The sequence below is a fragment of the Musca autumnalis genome, unplaced genomic scaffold (assembly GCF_047663935.1).
Source record: "Musca autumnalis isolate F117 unplaced genomic scaffold, ASM4766393v1 scaffold_3, whole genome shotgun sequence".
Lineage (NCBI taxonomy): Eukaryota > Metazoa > Arthropoda > Insecta > Diptera > Muscidae > Musca > Musca autumnalis.
The window spans coordinates 102202303-102225098 of NW_027411866.1; the positions used below are offsets into that span (position 1 = coordinate 102202303).

The window sequence follows — 22796 nt, forward strand, 5'->3', positions numbered from 1 at the left end:
CTAAACACAGACTTTCGATAATTCATGCTATTGAAAGCCGTTTATAAATTTCCTTTGGCTTCGTTGTTTTCGTAACAGCTGATTTGGGATTTAGGTTTGACAACTCTGTCAGATGTCTCCATTTTTTCCAATTTATATTGAACCTATAGTCAGCAGCAGAGAGCGGAGCCGGAAAAACTTATAATTTTCCAAAATATTGTTTACACAAGAGAAAACAGGATGCAACATGTATAAATAATAAAAAAATTAAAACAATAAATTAAAGAAAAACACAAAGTTCATTGTTTCGACACTTATTAAGAAGTCAAGTCAGAAGCCTCAGAAGAAAAGTCAGGTGAAAGACGAAAAATTGTGGAGGGACAACTAAAACAACAACAAGATGAGGGAACCTAAGCTGGTATTGATGTTGGCCCAATCACTAATAGGTAAGGAGTGGAATCATTTCAATTTAAAGGGCTTACATACATATTTATTTCTTCCATTGTAGGTACTGGCTTCTTCTTTCTCTATGTTCATCATGTTCGGAATATTTTCGAGAATCGCACCAATATGGCACATCTAACACAGTTGGAACGAGAATCCCTGTTTCGACGTGAAGATGCCCTGTATCATAGTTTTTATAAGACACTGACCGAAGCTCCAGACTTTTGGACTGGTTGCCAGCAGCTAATGAATGTAACGGCTATTGAATATCCTAATAGTGTCAATGTTTTAAGCAGATTTCATGTACTGCCAGAGATAACAATAGGGTAAGTATGTGTGGCTAGATGTACGAGTATATGACTTTTTAATAACAACATCGACTAATTGTCGTCTTAGTTCTCTCGATAATTTGTGGTGCTGTGTGTGTTCTTATTGTTGTTCAATAGATATTGATCCATAAAAGAAAAGTGTACTGATTAATTATGAATATGATTTGTTACACTCTACGCAAATATTAGCAGATATTGTTGGTTGATAGACTTGTTTGTAATTCTCTGGGGAAGACAATGTGAACTTATGTATGCTCGAAAGCCAAGATTATAAACGGAAGAGACTTTTTCTAAATATAAGTGTTGTCTCTTCAGAGGCACCACCAAGATTGCTATGAAATACTTGCCAAAAGTAGCTTGTTGTCCTAGTTAAGATAATATGGATTTTAGCATTCAAATTTCTTGCATTCGAGCTCGGCTTACCCCTTGGCCCCCTATTTAATTATTTGAGAGCTATTTTTGCAGTATTTCACGTTGTCCTCTAAATTTGCACTGATAACCAAACCCTTTACTTCTGTTGGGATGTTTGATCTTATTTCATGTATTCGATATATAGTGAGCAGTTGCGGCAATAGTGGTTTACCAGAAAATGCTCTCAATAACCCAAAGATATGAGGGACTGAGCAGCATCTCTGAAGCGGAGACTCGAAAACCTTATGATTATTGCCTTGCCATGCAGCTTTCGCATGAAACAAGCGGTGTATTTACTGCGGCGATGATGGCAAGTTGGTCTAAGTCATTGGGAATTCCCAAAAAATCGAAGTTCAGAGGTTATGAAGTCATGTGATATGTTAACGGAGATGAAGATTGTCTGAGTGAAGGAAAATGATGGATAGCCAGAATATGTTATTCATCTTACCTGTACGATTCTGTAGTGCGATTTTCTAACACATTTTTTGAGTTACCGACAAAAATCGGTAAAATTAAAATGCTTACAATTTCGGTAATTAACGATATTTTTCGGTAAGTTAGCGACGAATAAAAAGTAATCTTAAAGTTCTACAGATAGAAAGAGAGTCGTCAACTTTTATTTGAACTTTTCATTCATAATTTTGCAATTTAATTTCAACATTAGAGAATCGCACTACTGGTGTCACAATCGAGCATACGAAAAGACGTAGAAACAGATTGTGAGAGCACCATTTTCCTTTGCTTTTCGTGGAATAGTTTGACCCAATAATTGTTGAACTTTTTGGATCCGATTTTCCATTTCTTGTTTGGGTGTAGAGTACTAAATGTTCGATATGACCAACCGACCCAAACACTGTTCATTTTTACATATTTTATTATAACAACTATTAATATTTCTTTTTTATGTTCTCTATTCTAGATTTCTTTATCATTTATTACGCTCCCACAGCAGATTGGGTATTTTATCTTTATTGAGCTGTTGGCGTTCTGATGATATACGTCTGACACTTGAACACGGCCGATGTGAAGGCCAAGCTTTGCAATTCTACTTTGAATGTGTATGGCTTTTGGGAGGCCTAACCGTCTTGATAATATACATGTATGGCTTGTTATTGAGTCGCAATCTATTTGGTGGCATTTATGCTGTTGTGTCCTACATTATGTTTCATAGTTTTGCAGCAAAAATCTATGAAAGGCCAATGGCCAGAGAAAATTTTGCATTTCCTGCTATATTCGTACAAATGTTCTATTTATGTATATGCATAAATCGGGTAACCGAGAGGAAGAAATACCGCATGTCAGTGTTGACGGTAAGTAATGTGATGTGAATGGCGATGAGTGTGTGCTAAGTAGGGGATTAACCCCTATCTATTCATTGTTCCCTTTTGTTTTCTTTTTGTAGTCACTGAAGCTGGTGTATTTGACAACAGTTGCTCTCTTGTGTTGGCAATTTTCTGCAATTATCTTTGCGAGCCAAATACTCATATTAATGCTACCATGGTCAATAAGTGGTGTACCGAATCGTGTGGTGGGCTTATTTACCTTGGACTATGTAATATCACAGTTAATGGCCAATTTCTTGGCCTACTATTATTCATTTGGTAATCGTAGATATCTTTTCGGTTGGCAATTGGGACCTTTAGTGGGTCTATCGTTAATAACAGCCGTGAGAATATTGAAGAAACCAACCCCAACTACTCAACAACAAAAGGATTCTGAGTTGGGTGTAATAACAGAAAATACTGCGGAATTTCTTTTCAAAACAATACCCTTGGGTATCTTGATTTCCATATGTAGCCAAGGTACTATAATTGATATGCTAGAAATGTCTGGCTTGGCCAGACCTTCAGAGAACACGTTTGTTCTCTATCGTGATCTCATCATTCACTGGATACTACAGGCCAAAGTAAATTTTGTTACCAGTCTTTCTGCCTGCAATCCAGAGCATGAACGTATGCAATGGTCTGAGTTATGGGGTTTTATAAAGAATCTCATAGTCAAACCCTACTGCCTGTATGGTGTGGTCATTATGGCAAGATTCTTTCGCAAGTGGCGAAAATCCACAGAGGTCAAGGAACCCAACTCAGATGTTATTGAAAGAGCAAAGAAATATATTTTGGAAGATTTCCTAGAAGAAAATCATGTTAGTATGCAGGATATGTCAAAGAAGGAAACTGAGGCCATGTTGAATGACTGCTTAGACCTGCTGGCCAAGTGTGACTATGATTATGAACGTTACAAGAAAGAGAAGACTAACTCCAAAAAAGACAAACCCAATGAACATATGGAATTTTTAAATGATATTAAGAAATTAAAAGAACAAATAAACGAACAGCGCGAACAAGAAAAAGAAAATGAAGAGAAAAATAATAAACACGAAGACGCCGGAGATAATAATGAAAAACAAAAGGCAACTGAAACAAACGAAAATGATGACAATATGGAAAATACAACCTCGCCCTCTAAGACAAGTACAAGTAATGAAAAAGAACAAGGAGAAGAAGAAAAGCCGTCCGTAAATGGTAAACACTCAACTACATCATCTTCCAATACTACTGAATCAGATGCTAGTAACAACTCAAAAACCCCAAAACGTCATCGCCATGCCAATGACTCCTCCTCAGATCATGATCTCTCTTATGATGCTGATGATGTCGATGATGAAAATACATGCAATTATCGCAGCTTTCATTATCTCTATAGTTTTCTACAAATGACCGTATTCACATTTATGGGTTTAAGTATAAGGAAACTATTTTTCCTATGCTTTACACAAGGTTGTGTTTTAGGTTCAACAATATGTTCCTCTTTTATGTCTAATAAAAATCGTCGCATTTTTTGGACTGCATATTTGCTGGTCTTCTTGACAAGTATTGCTAATCCTGGTATAAAGGTGAGCTTTATCCTTGTAATATGTAGATGTTTTCATCAATATTAAATACTTTGTATTGCTGTTTTAGAATATTCAAGAAGAATATTTCCCATCCACAAATGTCAAATTGATAAATGATGATTTGGATACAATGTTGGAATGGATTAAAATGAATACCGAGAAAGATGCCGTATTTGCAGGTAAATAGGAAAATTCCATGCAATATTTCGAAACAAAATAATAATACGTTTTTGATATACTTCGGTATATTCTTGTAGTGTGATTCTCTAAGTCATTTTTACGAGTTAGCAACAACAATCGATAAAATTAAGGATATTTGTTGGTAAGTTAGCGACTAAAATAAAGTTGTCGATAAGTCCTACCATTGGAAACAGTACTGTCAACATTTATTTTGCATTCATAGTTTTGCGTTTTAATTTACCGATTTTTTCGGTAACTCAAAAATGATTTAGAGAATCGCACTACTGTTTTGGGAATAAGGAATAATCTTAGCATAACTTTTTGATTCCACTGTTGCATATTAATAATGTATATTTTCTCTTTCTTTTAGGACCCATTGATATAATTGGTACTGTACATTTATCAACAAGAAGACCTATTGTTAATCATGCTCATCTAGAAATGAAACAAATCAGGTAAAGACCTTTCAGGGTTTGTTCTGTTTCCACTCAAGACTAATGACTTTTTTTTTTTTATTTCTTTCAGTGAACGCACTGAACATGTATATAGTATATTTAGTCGACAACAGTCTTCAGATATTTATAATCAATGTTCACAATTGAAAATACAGTATTTGATTATAACAGTTAAGGATTGTGAAAATCAGATTAGGTAAGTGCAATATAAATATGAAATGTTGTATACATTGAGATGCACAAATTCACACAGAATGCCTTAAAACGATTTTCAAATTATGCGAACTTTAGTTAGAGAATTGTCTAGGAAGGCGAAGTTCAGTCTTAAAAACGACAGAAATGGACTAAAAGAAATCGGTAAAAAGGAAAATGATGTTGACCATCATATTTTATTGTTGATAACATTGAAATTTCTGCCCGGATGGCAGATTCTATTTCTTCCTAAAAGTCCTTGACCTAATATAAAAACTGTAGATCCCATATTTATTTGCCCTCTTTCTCAGAAAACTTAGTTTTTGCTTTGATCATTGTCCTTGAATAATAAATCTGCATGTAAAAGAACCTGTAGTGATAAACTTGTCCATTAACATTGCTCGGAAAATCCTGCTGAATTTAAGATCATTAAGTTTTGAATTTCGTGCAAATGTCAATGTTCAAATCGAATAATTGGCGGAAAAACGGGCTCATTTTTTGCAAATTGAATAATATTGGACTGTAAATTAGCACTGATACGAGGCGATTGGATAAATGTCCAAAATTTTAACATACTTTTGGGGGCTTATAAAAATATAACGCAATACAGGACCGCGATGGAAATTCTTTAACTACCAATTAGCCAGAATTCTTCCATTAAAATATACATGGTTGATTTAGCTGGAGATAATTCGAATGTTTTTAGTTTAAAAAATAAACGAAAAAAAAAAATTAACAAAATATACAAATTACAGGGCGCACAGTGCGAAATATGCGAAGTTTAGTGGAACTTTAAGGAATTTTGAAAGTGCACAAAATTAATTAAATTTTTATTGAAAACGTTATCTAAAAATTCTACTGCAAATAACCCTTACTCAGTTTAGCGATTTACTCCGAGAAACGACTTAAAATGCACTTAAAGGCTGCATTTAATTTTATACCCTCAGCATTTATGCTAACGATGGTAAAATGTGCCTCATCGAAATAATGTTTTTAGGCCCCAAGTATGTTTGGACGAAATGTGTTTCAGACAATTTGGAGTTGATTTAGCCATGTCCGTCCGTCTGTCTGGTTGGCTGGAGCGCACGATAACTCTCGAACGGATCAACCGATTCGGTAAAAAGTTTGGGTTTCGTAATATTTTGTCCAAACTTAGTTTAAGTTCGAAGATGGGTTATATCGGTCCACTCCTTTAGGTACCTCCCCCACAAATGTTCAGCAATGTTCGGAAGAATTGTGCGCACGATAACTCTTCATGGGAGTGACCAATTTGGTCCCTACTTTACACATCCTAAAATATCTACCAGATATAGATCAGGTTCGAATATGGACTATATCTGTCCACTCTTTCGGGTACCACCCACACAAAATTTTGGATAAATTCAATTTCAGACCTGCTCTCGAATCGCTTTGATGTTTGTTGAAGCAACTTGCATTCGCGGCCTCAATTACGGCAGTAAAAGTTTTTAAGGGCAAGTCCATACTTCTTGAGAAAACAGCCCGAAAGTTGTAAAAAACCCCTATGACACCATATGTAGTAGTGGCTGGAGGGCTCGAATCGAATACTGCGTTCGTCCACACTTTGGATACTGTAATATTTTTTCGAATATTAGATGAAATTCGAAGTTGGTGCTTATAGGTCCACTCCTTCCGGTACCTCCCCCACAAAAGTTCGAAAATATTCGCTAAAATGGTACGCGCGATTTCTCATAGACGTAGCAACCGATTTGGTCCAAACATTGGATCTCTAAATATGTTCGAAACTTAGTTTATATTCAAATTTGGCCCATATCTGTTCAATCCTTGTGGTACCACCCACACAAATGTTGTTTTTCAATAAATTGATTTTCTATTCATTAAAGATAATTGAGTGGCGCGGACAAACGGTAAGACAGTATGACATGATTTCTTTTTTAATATTTTACAAAACTACTAGCTGACCCGGCCCGCGTTGCTCGCCCGTTTTTGAGGTCCCGGTATAAACATTTACAACTACAACTTTTTTCTACAACGGATTTCTACTACCAACACACCAACCACCAATTACCAATAATAATATCTGAAATTTGACGTTTTGGTCAAAACAGCTGTGGGGGAGGTCACCCGAGACCACTACTTCCCGTTATACTATGAGAATTTGCATTGAAAGCTGTTATTTCGATATTTTGAAGAACTTTGGCTGATTTCCCAATCGATTGTTTTGGAATTTTGGTCAAGTGCCATTTCAAATTATCGGAATTTTACTGTGAAAATTGTGAAGTTGACCGCAATGTCTAACTTATTGAAGCCAGTTTTTATAGCGCTTTTACAGACACGCGTACTAACATTACGGATATTATCTGCAATTATACATTTTTGAGAAAAAAAATTGTGGACCGCGATATTTCACTTCCGCGATGATCATTCAGGGTCAGGGTAATAATTACCATAGCATTGCAAACAATTTTTAAACAATAGGATGAAAAATAACTTCGATTTCACGTTTTGTTAAAAAAAATTGTGTGGGAGGTACCCTGGTCACTCCATTGACCACTATAAAAAGTAGTTAAAAACCTATTCTCAGACCTACAAACTCCACATACAAAAATTTCATCAAATTCAAAGCCGAACACCGTGACAGGAGAATTTTATATATATATGAGGAAAAGTCAAAATTTTTTAGTTTCCATGAAGCCAAGGTTTGCACTATTATAATACGCGAACTATTGTAGTTTACCAGTAACTATGACTATTGCTGGATTAAGTTAGTTGTTTTTGTACAAAGTTCAAAAATTTAGCAAAAAAATTTAATTTACGTGGTAGTTACGACCGCGTAAAGGAAAAAACATAGGTAAAAACACGTTGAAGCCAAACTGGTTTTTTACATTGTTATTCGATTTCTGATTAAACCATTCAAATGACGGACATCTGTCCAAAGTAAAAGTAGGAGTATACAAAATGAAGATTACACTTCCAATGTATCACTTTTCAAAATTTTCACTGCATCCACCTTTTATGGATGCTGACATTTTGAAGCCGGATTTCAGGTGTTTTTTGTATTTTTTATGTAACTGGGACGCGCATTCGGATATTTCGAAAAACCAATAATAGGATTAAAGAACTCGCGATTTCGCATAATCTGATACGTATATTGAGTATGTAGCCCACACAGCAGCAGAGTAATCTACTGCCAAAGGCCAAAATTTAGTGTGATATTTTTTCTAAAAAACCTATTTTTTGGGTACAGTATTTACAATATCGTTTTGAGTGTGCTGGTACCCCGCGATATTTTAGTTTTTCGACGATCCGGATCATATGAATCACAGATCGTAAAAATCCATCTACTAGAACGGCGGAAATGGCTACTGCAAAAATGGAAAAATTTGCGAAAAATGTTTTTCAAAATATCGCTGACTAATTCGCGTTTTATGTGGATCGTTTCCATTTCAATGAAGAAACTGAATCATCACTCGCGTTTGTGCGAAAACAGCGGCTTAAAAAATTTAGTGGCATGGGAGCTGTATCCGATTTATCCAAAAAAATACTGTGTGATGCTACATCCACGGTTCTTGATGGATTTTATTGAAATATGTTTAGATCGATGTATTTTTTCACGGTTGATAGTGAAATCGGATGCGCATAAAAAGTGTATGCACTTTTTGCAAATTATGAGCATTATACAGTTTTTGGCACACTAAACTGTAGACGATGCTACATCGCAGCCGCCAAAGTAAATCTTGTTAAAAGTATACAAACGAAAAGAAAACAATTCCTTGTATCGGGAAACCGCATGCGCATCAACTGATTTTGAGGATTTCGCTATTTTCACGCATTTCAAAATGTATATTACCTGATACAGTTTTCCTTCAAAATTATTCCCTATTTAAGGGAACCCATCATTTATTTGAAGGTCTTCCATATCTTCCTCAAGGTGTAAGCGTGTGTACTGAAGTGATTACAATAATAAATGTGCCTTTTCGCGTGAATTTTACCTAAAATAGATAAAGAACTCCAACCTATTTTTCCTATATTTTCTTCAACTATTTCATAAAATAAATTTGAAAAATATTTTTTTCTTTTTTGAATTTGCTCAATATAATTTTTGTTTTTGTTATAATATGCGAACAGCTAAATAGATTTGTAAAGTTTTGGTTTCATTTGAATACTCGTGATGTTTACATTACGCACATATTTTTAAAATATTTTTAGGATGCATAAACAGCTTGAATTCTATTAAAACATATTGCAAACTACCATTTTTTTTTAATTCTTTCTTATTTTCCGCGAAAATTTACAAAATTTTTACTAATGTTATAGCACCTCAGTAATCATATAGTACGTAGGAAGCCATTAGTTAACAGTTTTTCTCAATATAATGAGTAGTGATTTTTAAAGATTTTTTTCTTATTATCAAAATTGAAACCGCCATAACTTTTGCGCGCAATAACCGAAACTAGTATCTCGAACAGATTTGAGAATGGGAATTTTTTCTCAAGCCGTGTACGAAAAATCATTCATGTAGCTTTAAAAAAATTTTTTAATTTTTTTTCGATGAAAAACTAAAAAATTTTGTCTTTTCTTCATATATAGATTATATTTTACCCAATTTTAATCGGAAAGTAGTGCTATTTTTGGAGTTTATTTTTTTATATTTTCCGTGTTTCGAAAGTGATTCCCGTATATTTTCGTTTTAAAGTATATGTAATCTGTAAGATTGGATACTCCTCTGTCTGCAAAACTATTAAACAGCTGCAGAAACGCGCGGTCTTCGGAGATATTCAAGATATTTTAAAAAGATTTCGGAAATTTCATTTATTTGAATTTTCCAAAAGTGAAAGGTAAACGCCACCATTGCTGTGTTTTGAAAAAATGGACTCACTTATCCTAACAAAGAGGATGTCTGGGATATTAAGTATAATCTCGCCATTTTTCTTACTTATGTATATATCGTCACCATTAAAGCCCGAAGACGTAACCGACATGAAAATCGAAATTCGTATTTTGAAATGGAATTTCGGAAAATGGGATAATGTTGCAGATTTTGTTGTAATGGAGGATCTCAAAACTGAGCAATTCAGCGGTTTTGGTTTCACTACTTATTCCCCTTCCTATATGATCGATAATATCCCATAAACCCGACTTCATAAGATTAATATTCCGTAAAACAGTTTTTAATTTTATAAAGTGTTTTGCTTCTCCTGTAAAGTTTTGGTTTTGTGGGTTACGTCTTCGGGCATTTATGGTGACGATATAGTGCTACAGTTTTAGGTGCTGTGCAGGAAGTACCAATATACGGTGAAAATTGTAATGCAATGCCACCCTGAATTTATTTATTTGAGTCTAGAGAACATTGTTCCTTACAGACTAAAGAATTGAGTTATAATATTATATACAAAATATTTAAGTATTGTAGAATAATATTTTAAAAATGAGGTTTGGATGCAGTAAATTCCAACAAGTTTTTATTAGGAAATGAATTCAAGTAATTTAAGGCTCTAGTTAAAGGACCGTTTAATGCATAATTTCTTTGGTGTAATCCCACATAGAATGGGTTTCTATGCCTTAAAGATAACCTCCCTGGTACACTAAAAGGTATTTTACATAAAAGTTCCGGGCAGTCAATACCCCCATTTATCAAATCAAAAACAAACATCATTGACTGTAATTCACGTCTCTTTTCTAACGATGACATTCCCAAATGTGCACAATATACTTCATAGGAAGGACGAGGATTTATATAATGTAAGTGAGGCAATGCAAAGCGTATAAATCTTTTTTGAATTCGTTCGATTCTCGCGATGTGAACATTGCAACTTGGATTCCAGATTACAGATCCATATTCCAACTTGCATCTTACAAATGAACAATATATCATTTTTAATGTATATGGATCAGAAAATTCCTTAGCATTGCGTTTGATGAATGCAAGGGTAGAGTATATTTTTGGAATTAAATGGTCTAAATGAGAAATAAAGGATAATTTTGAATCAAACAGAATACCAAGATCCATAACTTCATTCAACTTTTGTAAAGGGCATTTATTTAATTCATATACAGAATGTATAAGATTTCTCAAACGAGAATATGTTACATGGGAACATTTCTCCAAGTTAACTTTTAAATGATTATTTTCGCACCATTTAATAAAATTGTCCAGATCACGCTGCAACCTAATTAAATCTGCAAGCGATTAAATTTTAGAATATATTTTCAAATCGTCCACATATAAGAGAAAATTAGAATGTTTAAAACATTCACTTATATCATTGATATAAATACTAAAAAGTAGTGGGCCTAGGATACTTCCCTGAGGCACACCGGATGTTTGTGAATAAGGAGACGAATTGTATTTGTCAATACGGACAATGCAAATTCGATTGTGAAGGTACGAAGAAAACCATTTAAGTGCCGTAGAGTGGACACCTAGCGAAGACAATTTCGAAATTAAAATAGAGTGCGAGATTTTATCGAATGCTTTCGACAAATCAGTATATATAGCGTCAACTTGAAAACCAGCTTCCATAACCGCCAAACAATAATCAGTAAAAACCACAAGATTAGAAATAGTGGATTTATTTTTACGGAAACCATGCTGTTGAGGTACATATTATCGTAGATTTTGTGCCAAAGTACAGGATATCAAAAATAGCATGCTCGAAAATTTTAGAAATAGTTGTAAGCTTAGATATCGACCTATAATTACAAATTTCATTACGTTTCCCAGATTTGAATATGGGGCTAACATAAGCTAATTTCCAGCGGTTTGCAAAAACTCCCTGAGCAAGAGATTGATTGAAAATAATCAATATAGGATGAATCAACGACTTACACAACGCTTGACTAAAACAGAACAAAGCCCATCTGCATCTGGCTTTGCAGAATTTTTAACTTTGGCAATAGCCGATAGTATGTCGTCTCTATTTAGTTGAAAATGTCCCAAATTTAAATTAGATGTTAAATTGCAGTTGAAGCTGCCAATATCCGAACATTCAAAATTTGATTTAAAGAAATTTGCAAAATAGTTTACAGTAACATCGCCTTCATCCGATGAAACATTATCATAAATCATGGACGAAGGGATGTCAGTGCTTTGCCCTTTAGAACGAATAAATGACCAAAACTGATTAGGATTAGTTTTAATGTTATTTTCAATGCTTAGTAAATATTGTTTGTATAAAAACTTGTTGAGAAAATTAAACTCTTTTGAGCAAAATTTATATTGAGCAAGAATGTCACTTGAACCTGTTTTCAAATAACTTTTATGTAATTTGTTTCTTCTATTTTTCAAAGATTTTAAGCCACTAGTGTACCAAGGATGTTTTATAGATATGTTTTTCTTCAAATGCACGAATCTATCGCACATATTTAAAACACTATTAACAAAAGCCTCATAAGAAGAATTAACGCATGTTGGATGGATAATATCAGACCAATTCAAGTTTGCAAAAGCGGAATTTAAAGCATCAATGTTAGTTTGTTAAATATATTATTCATTTGACAAAGATCCATTTCAGAAAATGAATCTATCAGACTGATTTCCCATTCTTTATTAACATTATAAGGAATTAAATTTTTGTTAAATTCTACCCAAATAAGATCAGATAAATTGAAGTCACGAAGAATCAAAAAATTTACATTTGATCCCATTTTCTCATACAGGAAGTTTATATTAGTTAGATGAGATAAATATAATTCATTATCACTAGCAGGCGGGATATATGAAACACATACACACAGAATAGAATCATGCATAGGGATACTAATAAATAATTGATCAAGCAAATCATCAACTGTGACGTCACTGCAAATTGTGAACTGAGTTTTCTTCTTACAGCCACAAGTACACCACCGCCACGAGATAGACCCATTCTTTCATAACATCTGTCTTTTCTATAGACTTAAAACAATTTCGTGTCAAAAAAATTCCGCACCGAAGAAATCATCGTTTAGCCAGGTTTCAACGATAACAAAAATGTCAACATTAGAAGAAGTAGAATATTGGAATAACTGATCACTTTTCGATCTCATTCCTGATACATTTTGGAACTCAGTTTGATTTTTTACATTCCGGGTGTCAGACCCACTGGCTTTTTTGGAAAAAAATAAAAGGTCTTATCTTTATTCCAACTGGCCATAAAGCAGGTTTAATAACTTCATTATAGAAATTTGGAGAAACACCCACTTTAAAATTCACGTGCTTACAACAAACGCACATCTGCATCTTTCTTCACTAGCATCGTGCATTCAAGGTATTGTTTATCAATCTTTGCCTTCTCTGCTATGTATTAATCATGAATAAAATGGATGTTATAGAACTGCTGAATGTACCAAGAAACTTTAGAGATACAAATAAAAAACAATTAATGACATTTTACTCCTTAATAAATGTGTAGCGTTGTGGAGCTACACCCAAACGTGGACCTACGTTGACCATTTTTGAGTAAAGAGGTTTTATTCGCTAAATTCTCAATATTTACATATGCACCAAAATCGGTAGCAATTTTTGTTTTTAACCTTGATCACACCTGGAATGGGGTACCTGACATATGCGTGCTCTATTAAAACGTGAATATATGTTGCTAATATTTCATACAGAGGTTTCCTATCTACGAAGAACATAAAATGCCAAAATACTGGAATACTGGAACCTTTAAAATATGTCCTATCGGCTAGAACCGTTGAACGGGCGCTATACCAGAAAGCGAAACTATATTGGCAGTATTTTGTACACAAGTTTTCTATCCGCTGAAAACTCAAAATACGAATTCCCAGCAAAATCGATTGAAAAGTAAATGTAAAACGTAAAAACGGCAGCCGCCGATGCATCATTAAGGGATTATAACCACTTATTTAGCACAAAAAATGAATTTTTCATAATTTTTTTACAAGAAATCTACCAAATTTGTTTAGAAGATTTTGTTTTCATATGATCGATCATACATTGAGCTACTTTCGTATTTTTGAAAAATTGATAAATATTGCACTAAAGCAGTGCCCACTGGAGCTCGAAAAGGAATAATGGGATCATTAACAACCTAAAAATCTTGAACTTAAGCGAAACGGAATTAAAAATATCCATTTTTAAAAAGCTGTCAGAGTCAAAGTATCGAATTTAACTAATAGAATTGATAGTTTTTTTTGCAATAAACAGTCAAATTTGTTTAAAGTCTTTCGCTTAAGTACCAGCTTTTTATATGTATAATAATCCCACAAAAACATATGGAAATCGGATCATCCGTTTTCGAGCTCCAGTGAGAAAACCGCGTTTAAAACTTCGATGTTACATACAAATCACGATGATTTTTGACGTCCATATCTCAGCTAATTTTTGTCCTATCGACTCGAAATTTCTTGTAACATATTCTACCCGCACTTTAAACTGAGCCAATAAAAAAATTCGATTTTGTAAAATTTATAAGTGGCCATATTCTCTAATATTTTCTCTGTTAGTAGATTTAACGGATCTGATTAGGGAGAGGTGAGAGTAGTGTTATTGTTGCCCTGGATTTGCCCAAAGGCGTTTGATTGTGTGGACCATTCGAGGTTAATAGAGAAGCTACGCTGTAAATATGCGTTTGATAGCACTTCTTGTAAGTTAATTTGTTCCTATTTGTCGGGACGTTCTCAGTACGTTTCCCTTAACGGTGTTATTTCCAGCAGATGTAATATATACAGTGGGGTACCTCAAGGTTCCATTTTAGGCCCTCTTCTTTTCGTTTTATACGTCAATGACATTGAAAGTTCGTTATATAATAGCAGTTGTCGTCCATTTTTGTATGCTGATGACATACAGGTAAATCTAGCGCTCAGTTAGAGCATGATATAAATACTACCTTATGCTCTATATCGCGTTGGTTAGGTAACAATAACCTTGTTGTGAATGTTTCTAAAACCAAAGCAATGATTCTGGGTCCATTGTGTCGTCTGAATAGTAGTATTAATATACAACTTAATGGACTGTCGATTGAGTTCGTTGATCGTTTAAAATGTTTAGGAGTTATACTCGACACAAAACTTGATTTTTCAGCGCATATAGATGCGTTATACCCAGGAGTAGTTAATATGCTTCGGAAATTGTATTCTACTGAATTCTTTCTCTGTCAAGAAAAAGCTTGCTTATTCTATGTTAATATCGATCATTTCTTATGGTATAGAAGTGATATCGGGTACAACGCAGGAACTTTTTGTAAAAGTAGAAAAACTGTTCAACATGATTCTAAGATATGTATATAACATGCGCCGATCTGAACATATTTCGGAACAGGCAATGATTTTCCTAGGAGTGCCTTTTAATGTTTTTGTTCAGCAACGAGTTATTTCATTTCTTTATAAATCGGTAATTTTTGAACTACCTGGTTTCCTGCGAGATCGGCTTGTTTTCTTTAGATCTACTAGAAACACACAATTTTTCCACGTTTTTCCACATCTTTATTCGAAAGATCTTTCATTATTCGCTCTGCACGTTTGTGAAATAAATTTCCTGCAGAGCTACGGCAGTTTTCGTTTTCCAGAAGTGTATTTCGACGATGGTTTCAAAGTTTTGCTGTTAATAATACGATGGGCTGATGTGATATTATAGTCACGTATATATCTTGTAATTTTTTGTAGATACTACTGTATTGGAATTACTGATGCATTGATTCAATTTGTATATTACCAACAATAGGCATATGATAACTCTTTCTTCATTTTGGCTGGGGAGCCTTATTTTTTGCGTTTTAGTTGTTTTGCGCACACACATGTGTACATTTAATTAAATACTTATTATTATAATATTTGAATTGTAATATTTTAAGATACATTTCCTGATTCGAAGAACACATTTGTAGTTTTTTTGCATGTTGTGACATTAATAGGCCAAATGGCTTCTTCGCAACATATAAACAAAAATAAATAAAAAAATAAATAAATATAATAAACATTTTTGCAAAACTCATGGGAGCTGCAGTTTATTCCGGAATGCCAGCTCCGAGATCTTTAGGTCCGAGACGGGAAAGAGATGAACCCCGAGTCATGGATCTGTTCCTTTGCCAGATCCGAATCCACTACATGCAAGTGTGGGTGAGGTGTAATGGATGCAGGGAGTGGGTGCACTTCCGAGGCTGCTCTGGCCATAACCGCATCCGGGACTACTGCGATTGGTGCGCACGATAATTCTCGAATGGATAAACAGGTTTAGGTCCAAAATTTCGGTCTCGTAATCTTTTGTTTGTCAAAACTCAGTTAAAGTTCGAAGATGATCCATCTGCTCATGTAGGTCCATGTTTTGGTATAGGCTACATATAACTGTACCTCCTGATTTTCGGTACTTTGAGAATTTTTGCTACAATTTTTAACCGAGCTGTAATTTGACGTTTGTATTCTCAGTGGTCACGAAACATCTTCGTCAATAATTGTAAACATAGGTCCATGTTTGGTATAGCCCCATATAATGGTATATTCCCATTTTAGATATTTAAGGTTTTTAGCTACATTTATTAACCGAACAAGCTATAATTTGACATTTGAGGTTCCCAGTGGTCTCCGCCGCCAAAAATTGTCAACATAGCCCCCATATAAAGGAACCACCCGATTGAAGGCATTTAGATACATTATCTGACCTAATTTAGGCATTTAGGTTATTTGTAGTCGAAAAATGTTTCCATTTTAATTCAGAATATTTTATGATGGAGGGTATTAAAAGCTATTTGAACATGTTATTGGTTTAGTTTTTGTTAATGATTTATTAATTTTTTTTCTTCCCCAATCTAGCGATGAATGTGATCTATTATCAATATGGGATGATATGCAACCAGCTTATCGTAAATATCCACAATTTTGTTCTGAATTAGCTGTTAAGAATATACCGAGCTTTTTAAAAGTATTTACCAACGATTACTATGCCATTATAAAAATGTTTTCGCAAAGTGTACAAATCAATTTGAAATACAATAAAATGCCGGAGAAACAAATGTAAGTTACCTCTGCCTCACAGACATACATACATATAGCGCTTAACAAACTAAGAAAAAAGACACGACATACACATGCAAACACATACATATATGATTACAAAGAGAGATAAATACATACACTTTTAACGAAATAACAATAATACTGCAGTGCAACTATATATACACTTAACTATATACATATATTTAACTGGATAATCATCAAAAGAGAGCCAATCTTAATCTATATACATATACATAAAGTAAACTGTGTGTGTTTGTGGGATAAAACTATTTTCAATATATATATATATATATATATATATATATATATATATATATATATATATATATATATATATATATATATATATATGGTATTACCTACCAGAATTTATTCAAAAAATGTTCGCTGGGCTATGATAAAATATGCAAAGGCAAAGACATGCAACTATAAAGCAGCGATAGGCACCATATTTGTCTGCATACTTTACAGGGTGTCATTGTGTAAGTGCATGCTTTTTCAATTGGTTTGGAGAGAGAAACTCTCATTGAGAGCACGTGGGCGCTCTATTGCTTAACGCTGCTAAAAAGGCAAGATATAACACATACAAAAAATTTTTTATGGAACAATGTATAGAAATATTACCCTTGACAGAAATAATGCAAGTTACTGGCAACTTAAAATCGCAATCAAGAAGGAAATTTTCAAGTTATATTAGGTGTGTCTTTTTACTTACTAAAAGTTGCTTAAACATTTTTTCAGCAACTTTTTCTTAATACAAATGTCAAAATCTGCAACTGTCTGCAACATTAGTAATAAGTATTACTAATTATCACGTAAAAAGACACAGCTAATATACTATTACTAGTTATCACGTGAAAACACAGCTATCATCAGAAGCGAAATGTATGAATTCAAGGATCTATTCAAGAAGAAATCCATGTCAATTGGATCGTTAAATTCGGTTAAATACGTACAAAACGTATAAAAGAACATAATTGTAAACATATGGTTAAATAACATTAATTAGATTAATTAATGCTATTTAACCATATCGTAAAATTACTGGTTTGTTCCTTTACTTTTGAAAGTAGTAAAATCGGCAAAAGTAGTAAAAGTTACAAACTGCTCCCATATGAATTGTATGGTGTCTAAAGTAAAGGAAGGCTTTTCGAGTAAAAAGCGGTAAAAATTGAAGATTCTTGCACGTAAAGGAACAGAGCTTACATTATGTTAAATTCAAAAGCCATTCTCTGATGAATGATGGCATTATAATGTCCTTTGGCAAAGGCAACGACTTCAACATAAAATAATGTCCATTCTATTAAAAATCGAAGTACTTGAGAACGAATGTTCTAAAAATAAGATAGCCTACTTCTTCTTTTAGTTTTCGGAAACTTTTAACTAATGGTTGATGTATTAAAATCTTTGCACACACACAGTGCTATCAATCAACAAAACAGTCAATTGCTTTCAACAACTACAACAAATAATCCATGTATTTACTTTATAGCTTTTTATATAAAGCAACAAAACAAGATAGTATTTAAATAAAACACAGCTTAAAAAAAATGCATCAACGGCTTCATTAAAAATAATAACAAAAAACAAAACCACATGCCCATCCTATATTGAATTTATTTATAACAAAACAATAACCATAATTAAAGCAAATAATAACAATAAAACTAAAAACACACACAAAAGCATGTAGAAGAAGATCAAAAAGAAAATATATAATTTTGAATTAAATATTGTATGCAGTATTTTAAAGGTTAATATTGTTAAAATAAAAAGAAATCATTTATAAGGTTGTATTGTAATTCAAAGGAAAGAAGAAAGAAAGGAAGATTCCAAATTATATAAAAATCTTGAAGAAACACAACAAAACACATAACCAATTTATGAGTACTATTTAGAATCCTCTTGAAAATCATCTTTCCAAAAAAGCTCCCAAAATATGTGTATGAATGTATGTAGTAAACTTCTTTATACAAATCAATTCGCTACGCAAATTCGCGTCACCCACATCCTATTCTTTTGTATGTATTTATATCAATTCTGGGATTTATTCTGAACGTGAATTCCCTGTGAGTTTTGTCACATTCTCCTTTAAGTTGTAATGATAGAAAGACAAAACTCCCGGGGAGTTTACATTCAGAACAACCGCTTTTTTGTAAATTAAAATTAAGAAAAAAGAAACCCCCTTTAACTTTTGCCAATTTAGTTTATAAGATATGGACTTTGATTATTCTATTTTTTAAAAACCAATGTATTATCTGTAAGGTATCAAAAAAATTACATTAAAACATTTCATCTACTTGTTAGTTTTAGCAGTGTCAAACACATAACAAAATTCACTTGTTTTTTATTAGGTACATCTATAATGTTCTTTTTAAGACGGCATTATTTTCATAGCATTATTAATAATAAAAACTTAGCATTTAGTATATCGTTTTTAATAATTTCTAGAAAGTGCATTCCTTGTTTTTTTAGAACACACATATTTCTACATAATTCAACATAATTACTTAAATATTTACCATTTCTGTCTTTTGTTGTTGTTATACTTCTCTCATCGTAAAATAGAAGAAAGGAAAAGATATCGGCTGGAGATTCAATTGTAATTCTAAATTACTAATAATATTGTAACAATCTAAATCTTTAACATCTCTAAAGAGGAAATTTTGAAAACCATCGAACCTTATGACTAGTCACTGATCTACGTCGCTATGTGTCCTTTTTCTAATGAAAATCTCTTGGATCATTAAACTCAGCTCAAAAACTATATTAAGCACTTATCAGATGATAAATCATCCCATTTCTATTTGTAAAGTAGTAAATTCTCATATAAATGAATTGTTCAATAATACTTATTATTGAGCTCGTGTCTATATAAAATTGGTGATGAATTGACGAAGAACTGATGCGAAATCTGTAACTCTCTGCTTTTCCTGAAAGCAAAGCAATATAAACACAACCCACATTAAAAACATGTTTTAAAATCTAGAACACCACAACTGATACAAAGAATTACTTTACAAGGAAAAAGTAAAACAAATCTCCACAAAACTTCCAACAAATGAATCATCCTACAATGGACAAGCCATCTATCAGTAATACGGTAATTGTCAATAATTTTTAATCATTTTCGACATGGTTTTTGACAATTTTAGTCTTTGATTATTTGGTATTCCATACGAACTCTCCAGCCCATCCATACCTGCTGATCATGAAGAATCAAATAAATATAAATTGTTCGCTTCATGTACATATATTTCTGAAATTAAAAAAAAATACAGTTGAGTGATAATATTAAAATAGTAAGAAAAAAAAAACAAATAAAATTAAATTTTATTATAAATGGAAAACGTACATACATATTTCTTTAATTATACATGTATACTACGAGTATCTACGTAAAACTAAAAGTTATATATGTAAAATAATGAATAAATAAAAAACAAATTATTTTTTAGGTGAAATTAAAAATAAACAATAAAAATCAAAAACAATTTCATAAAACCTGTGTTTTAATATTGAAAAGAAAACTTATACTCTGTCTTACCAAAAGAGGTACGCTTCTATGGGGGATATAGTGTGATGACGAAAGTCAATACATTCGTTTTCGCCCACACATTCTATTGTTATTGAATTGTTATTGTATAATTAATAATTGAATTTCTTAAATAAAGATGAATTACATGATGTAATTGTCTTCCCCTGTCGTATGTGAGGGTCACTGGCCGACAAAAACCAAGGTCACGAGGGAGTAATAGGTGGTACCTATCACCAGAGGGTAATAGAACCAGAACACAAATTTAATTAAAGTATTTAAGGAGTAATAGGTATCACCAGATTTTCCTATAAAAGGACGGCAGGAAATTGAAGAGGGATCAGTCGTGAAGTGGATTGTGAAGCAAACAAGTACCCAAACAAAGTACCCCAGGTGAGTTAGAGTGGTTTCTAGTATTGCCCTCGCTTCTAACCCTCTGTGTCGTCCGTAGCCCTTGGGTCCCCCACCTAGAGATCTGCCCTCGCGTCTAACCCTCTGTGGGGTCCGTAGCCCTTGGGTCCCCAACCTAGAAATCTGCCTTGCATCCCCAATCTAGATCTCGGCCCCGCGCCTAGCCCTACACATTTAACCCCTCTTGGAAGCTGCCCCGTTAAGTACCTTAGGTTCAACATCTTCCGTTACCCCTGGTACCTGTCCACTGCCACCATACGTGTAACCCAGTGGAGTACTTATCCAGGTCTCCGCTAACGACCGGCAGTTAGGAGTACTGAACCAGGTCTCCTCCGGACATCACAAGGAGTACTTATCCAGGTCTCCATGATCAATCGGACAACGAGGGGGACTCAGTCAAGCCGTCCCCGAACGTCGATAGGAGTACTTATCCAGGTCTCCACGAGCAGCAGGGCAATAAGGAGTACTAGCCAGATCCCCCCCGAGCTTCGGTAGGAGCACTAGCCCAGCCCCTTGCCAACAACCGGACCACCGGGAGTGCTTAGCCAGGCCTTCCTCGAGTTTCACTAGGGATCCAACATCAGATCTTGAAGCAGGCAAACCAGCCGGGTCACCCGATTGGAACCCCGCCATTAGCCCGAGAAGCGTGGCCGACACCGAGTTACCCTTTAATTTCCGATCCCTGTCAGAAACAAACCCCTAATAAACTCGAACTTTTGATTAAAGCCCAAATAATCGTGTTGTTACTCTCTCAGTCACTACAAGATACATTTCTGTGACAGACTCTGGTCCCCCGCAAGCTGTCAAAGCTATAGAGAGGGAACTTGTCGTTACAGTGGCGCCCGAGTGAGTCGTGCCTTCAGTATCTCGAATACCGTCTGCTGATCCTCCGTCCACCTCCAGTGCTTTCCTTTCTTTAAGAGGTTGTGTTAAGGATCTGGGGTAGCTGGGACTCCGAGTGGTGGTGTCGCCTGTTCTTCTCTCGACGCTGCAACCCTGCGTGGTGGTATCGCCGGCTCTTCTCTCGAAGGTGGGACTCGGCGTGGTGGTGTCGCCACCTCGTCGTCGGAGGACAGAACAATCGTTTCTACGATCATCGGTAGCGGCCTCGACAAGTTTTTGGTATAATGGTCCAATCCGTGTGGTAGATGGGCGCACCTTTCCAACAGGCTTGGGACAAGGTTTTTTATTTTTTTTTATTTATTTAACAATAATGCCCAGTCTTACGACCTAAGGCTGTAAACTACAATTCGATTTATATAACATGATTTAGATATAGTATAAATAAAAGGGATCGCTTACTACTTAAACAAAATTACATTAGTATAATAATATTATTGTTAAAAAATTATCTTTAAAAAAAATTAAAGGTTTGAAGCTACCCATAAAAAACAGTTGATAACTGTACAAAACGTATTCTAAGAATCGGAACTACTCGGGGTCGTGGTGTGAGTGGAAACGGTGGTGGCCTTCTGGGTTCCTTTGGACGTGGCAGTTTCTTCGACATTTCCGGTTCTGTACTCCTTCCCTTTAACTTTTGAGAGTCGAACTGCACAGGGCTTCATGGCGTCCATTAGCTGCCACTGCTGTTTGGAGGCGGCTTTTGTGCGCAAGGGTTGTGTTGGATGTGACATGAGTTGGTTTGTAAGGTGTTCTGTAGAGAAAAAAGGTTGAATATTAGAATGGATGAAATGACAATTTTCCTTTGCATTAGACATGGAAACAAAAGGTTTGATGTCGCCGGCCGACAAACACGAGCTATGACCGGAGATAGAAAATCAACGACCTCAAACGGACCGTCATACTTGGGGGCCAGTTTTGCCGCGAACTTGTCTATAGCTTTGGACAGGGGGTGCTGTTTGACAAGCACCAAATCCCCTATCAGCGGGGTCCATTCGCGACGTCGTAGATTGTACCTACGCCGCTGGTCCTCTCCCGCTCGTGCCAAACTTCTCCTCACGATTCCAAAGATTTCCTCAAGTTCGGAGGTCTTTTGCGTTGGGTTGGGGTTTCGTGCTCCGGTACCTGTTGCG

At 34.5% G+C, this 22796-nt stretch overlaps 1 protein-coding gene across 1 annotated transcript; it reads left to right on the forward strand.

The window, feature by feature from the left end:
* The first annotated feature begins 65 nt into the window (after nt 1-65).
* Nucleotides 66-16957, forward strand: LOC141397216 (C-mannosyltransferase dpy-19 homolog). Its single transcript, XM_073973296.1, has 8 exons — nt 66-425; nt 488-749; nt 2083-2473; nt 2566-4056; nt 4124-4235; nt 4607-4691; nt 4762-4887; nt 16614-16957. Exons 1-8 carry the CDS (start codon nt 380-382, stop codon nt 16816-16818), a joined length of 2718 nt encoding a protein of 905 aa, XP_073829397.1. The 5' UTR covers nt 66-379; the 3' UTR covers nt 16819-16957.
* The last annotated feature ends 5839 nt before the right edge of the window (nt 16958-22796 follow it).

What these genes read in the sequence shown, in the direction of transcription:
- LOC141397216 (XM_073973296.1), top strand. Translation starts at nt 380, where the DNA reads ATGAGGGAACCTAAGCTGGTATTGATGTTGGCCCAATCACTAATAG. An exon ending in GAAAGATGCCGTATTTGCAG is followed by an intron (nt 4,236 to 4,606) that starts GTAAATAGGAAA and finishes TCTTTCTTTTAG; the next exon opens with GACCCATTGATATAATTGGT. An exon ending in GATTGTGAAAATCAGATTAG is followed by an intron (nt 4,888 to 16,613) that starts GTAAGTGCAATA and finishes TCCCCAATCTAG; the next exon opens with CGATGAATGTGATCTATTAT.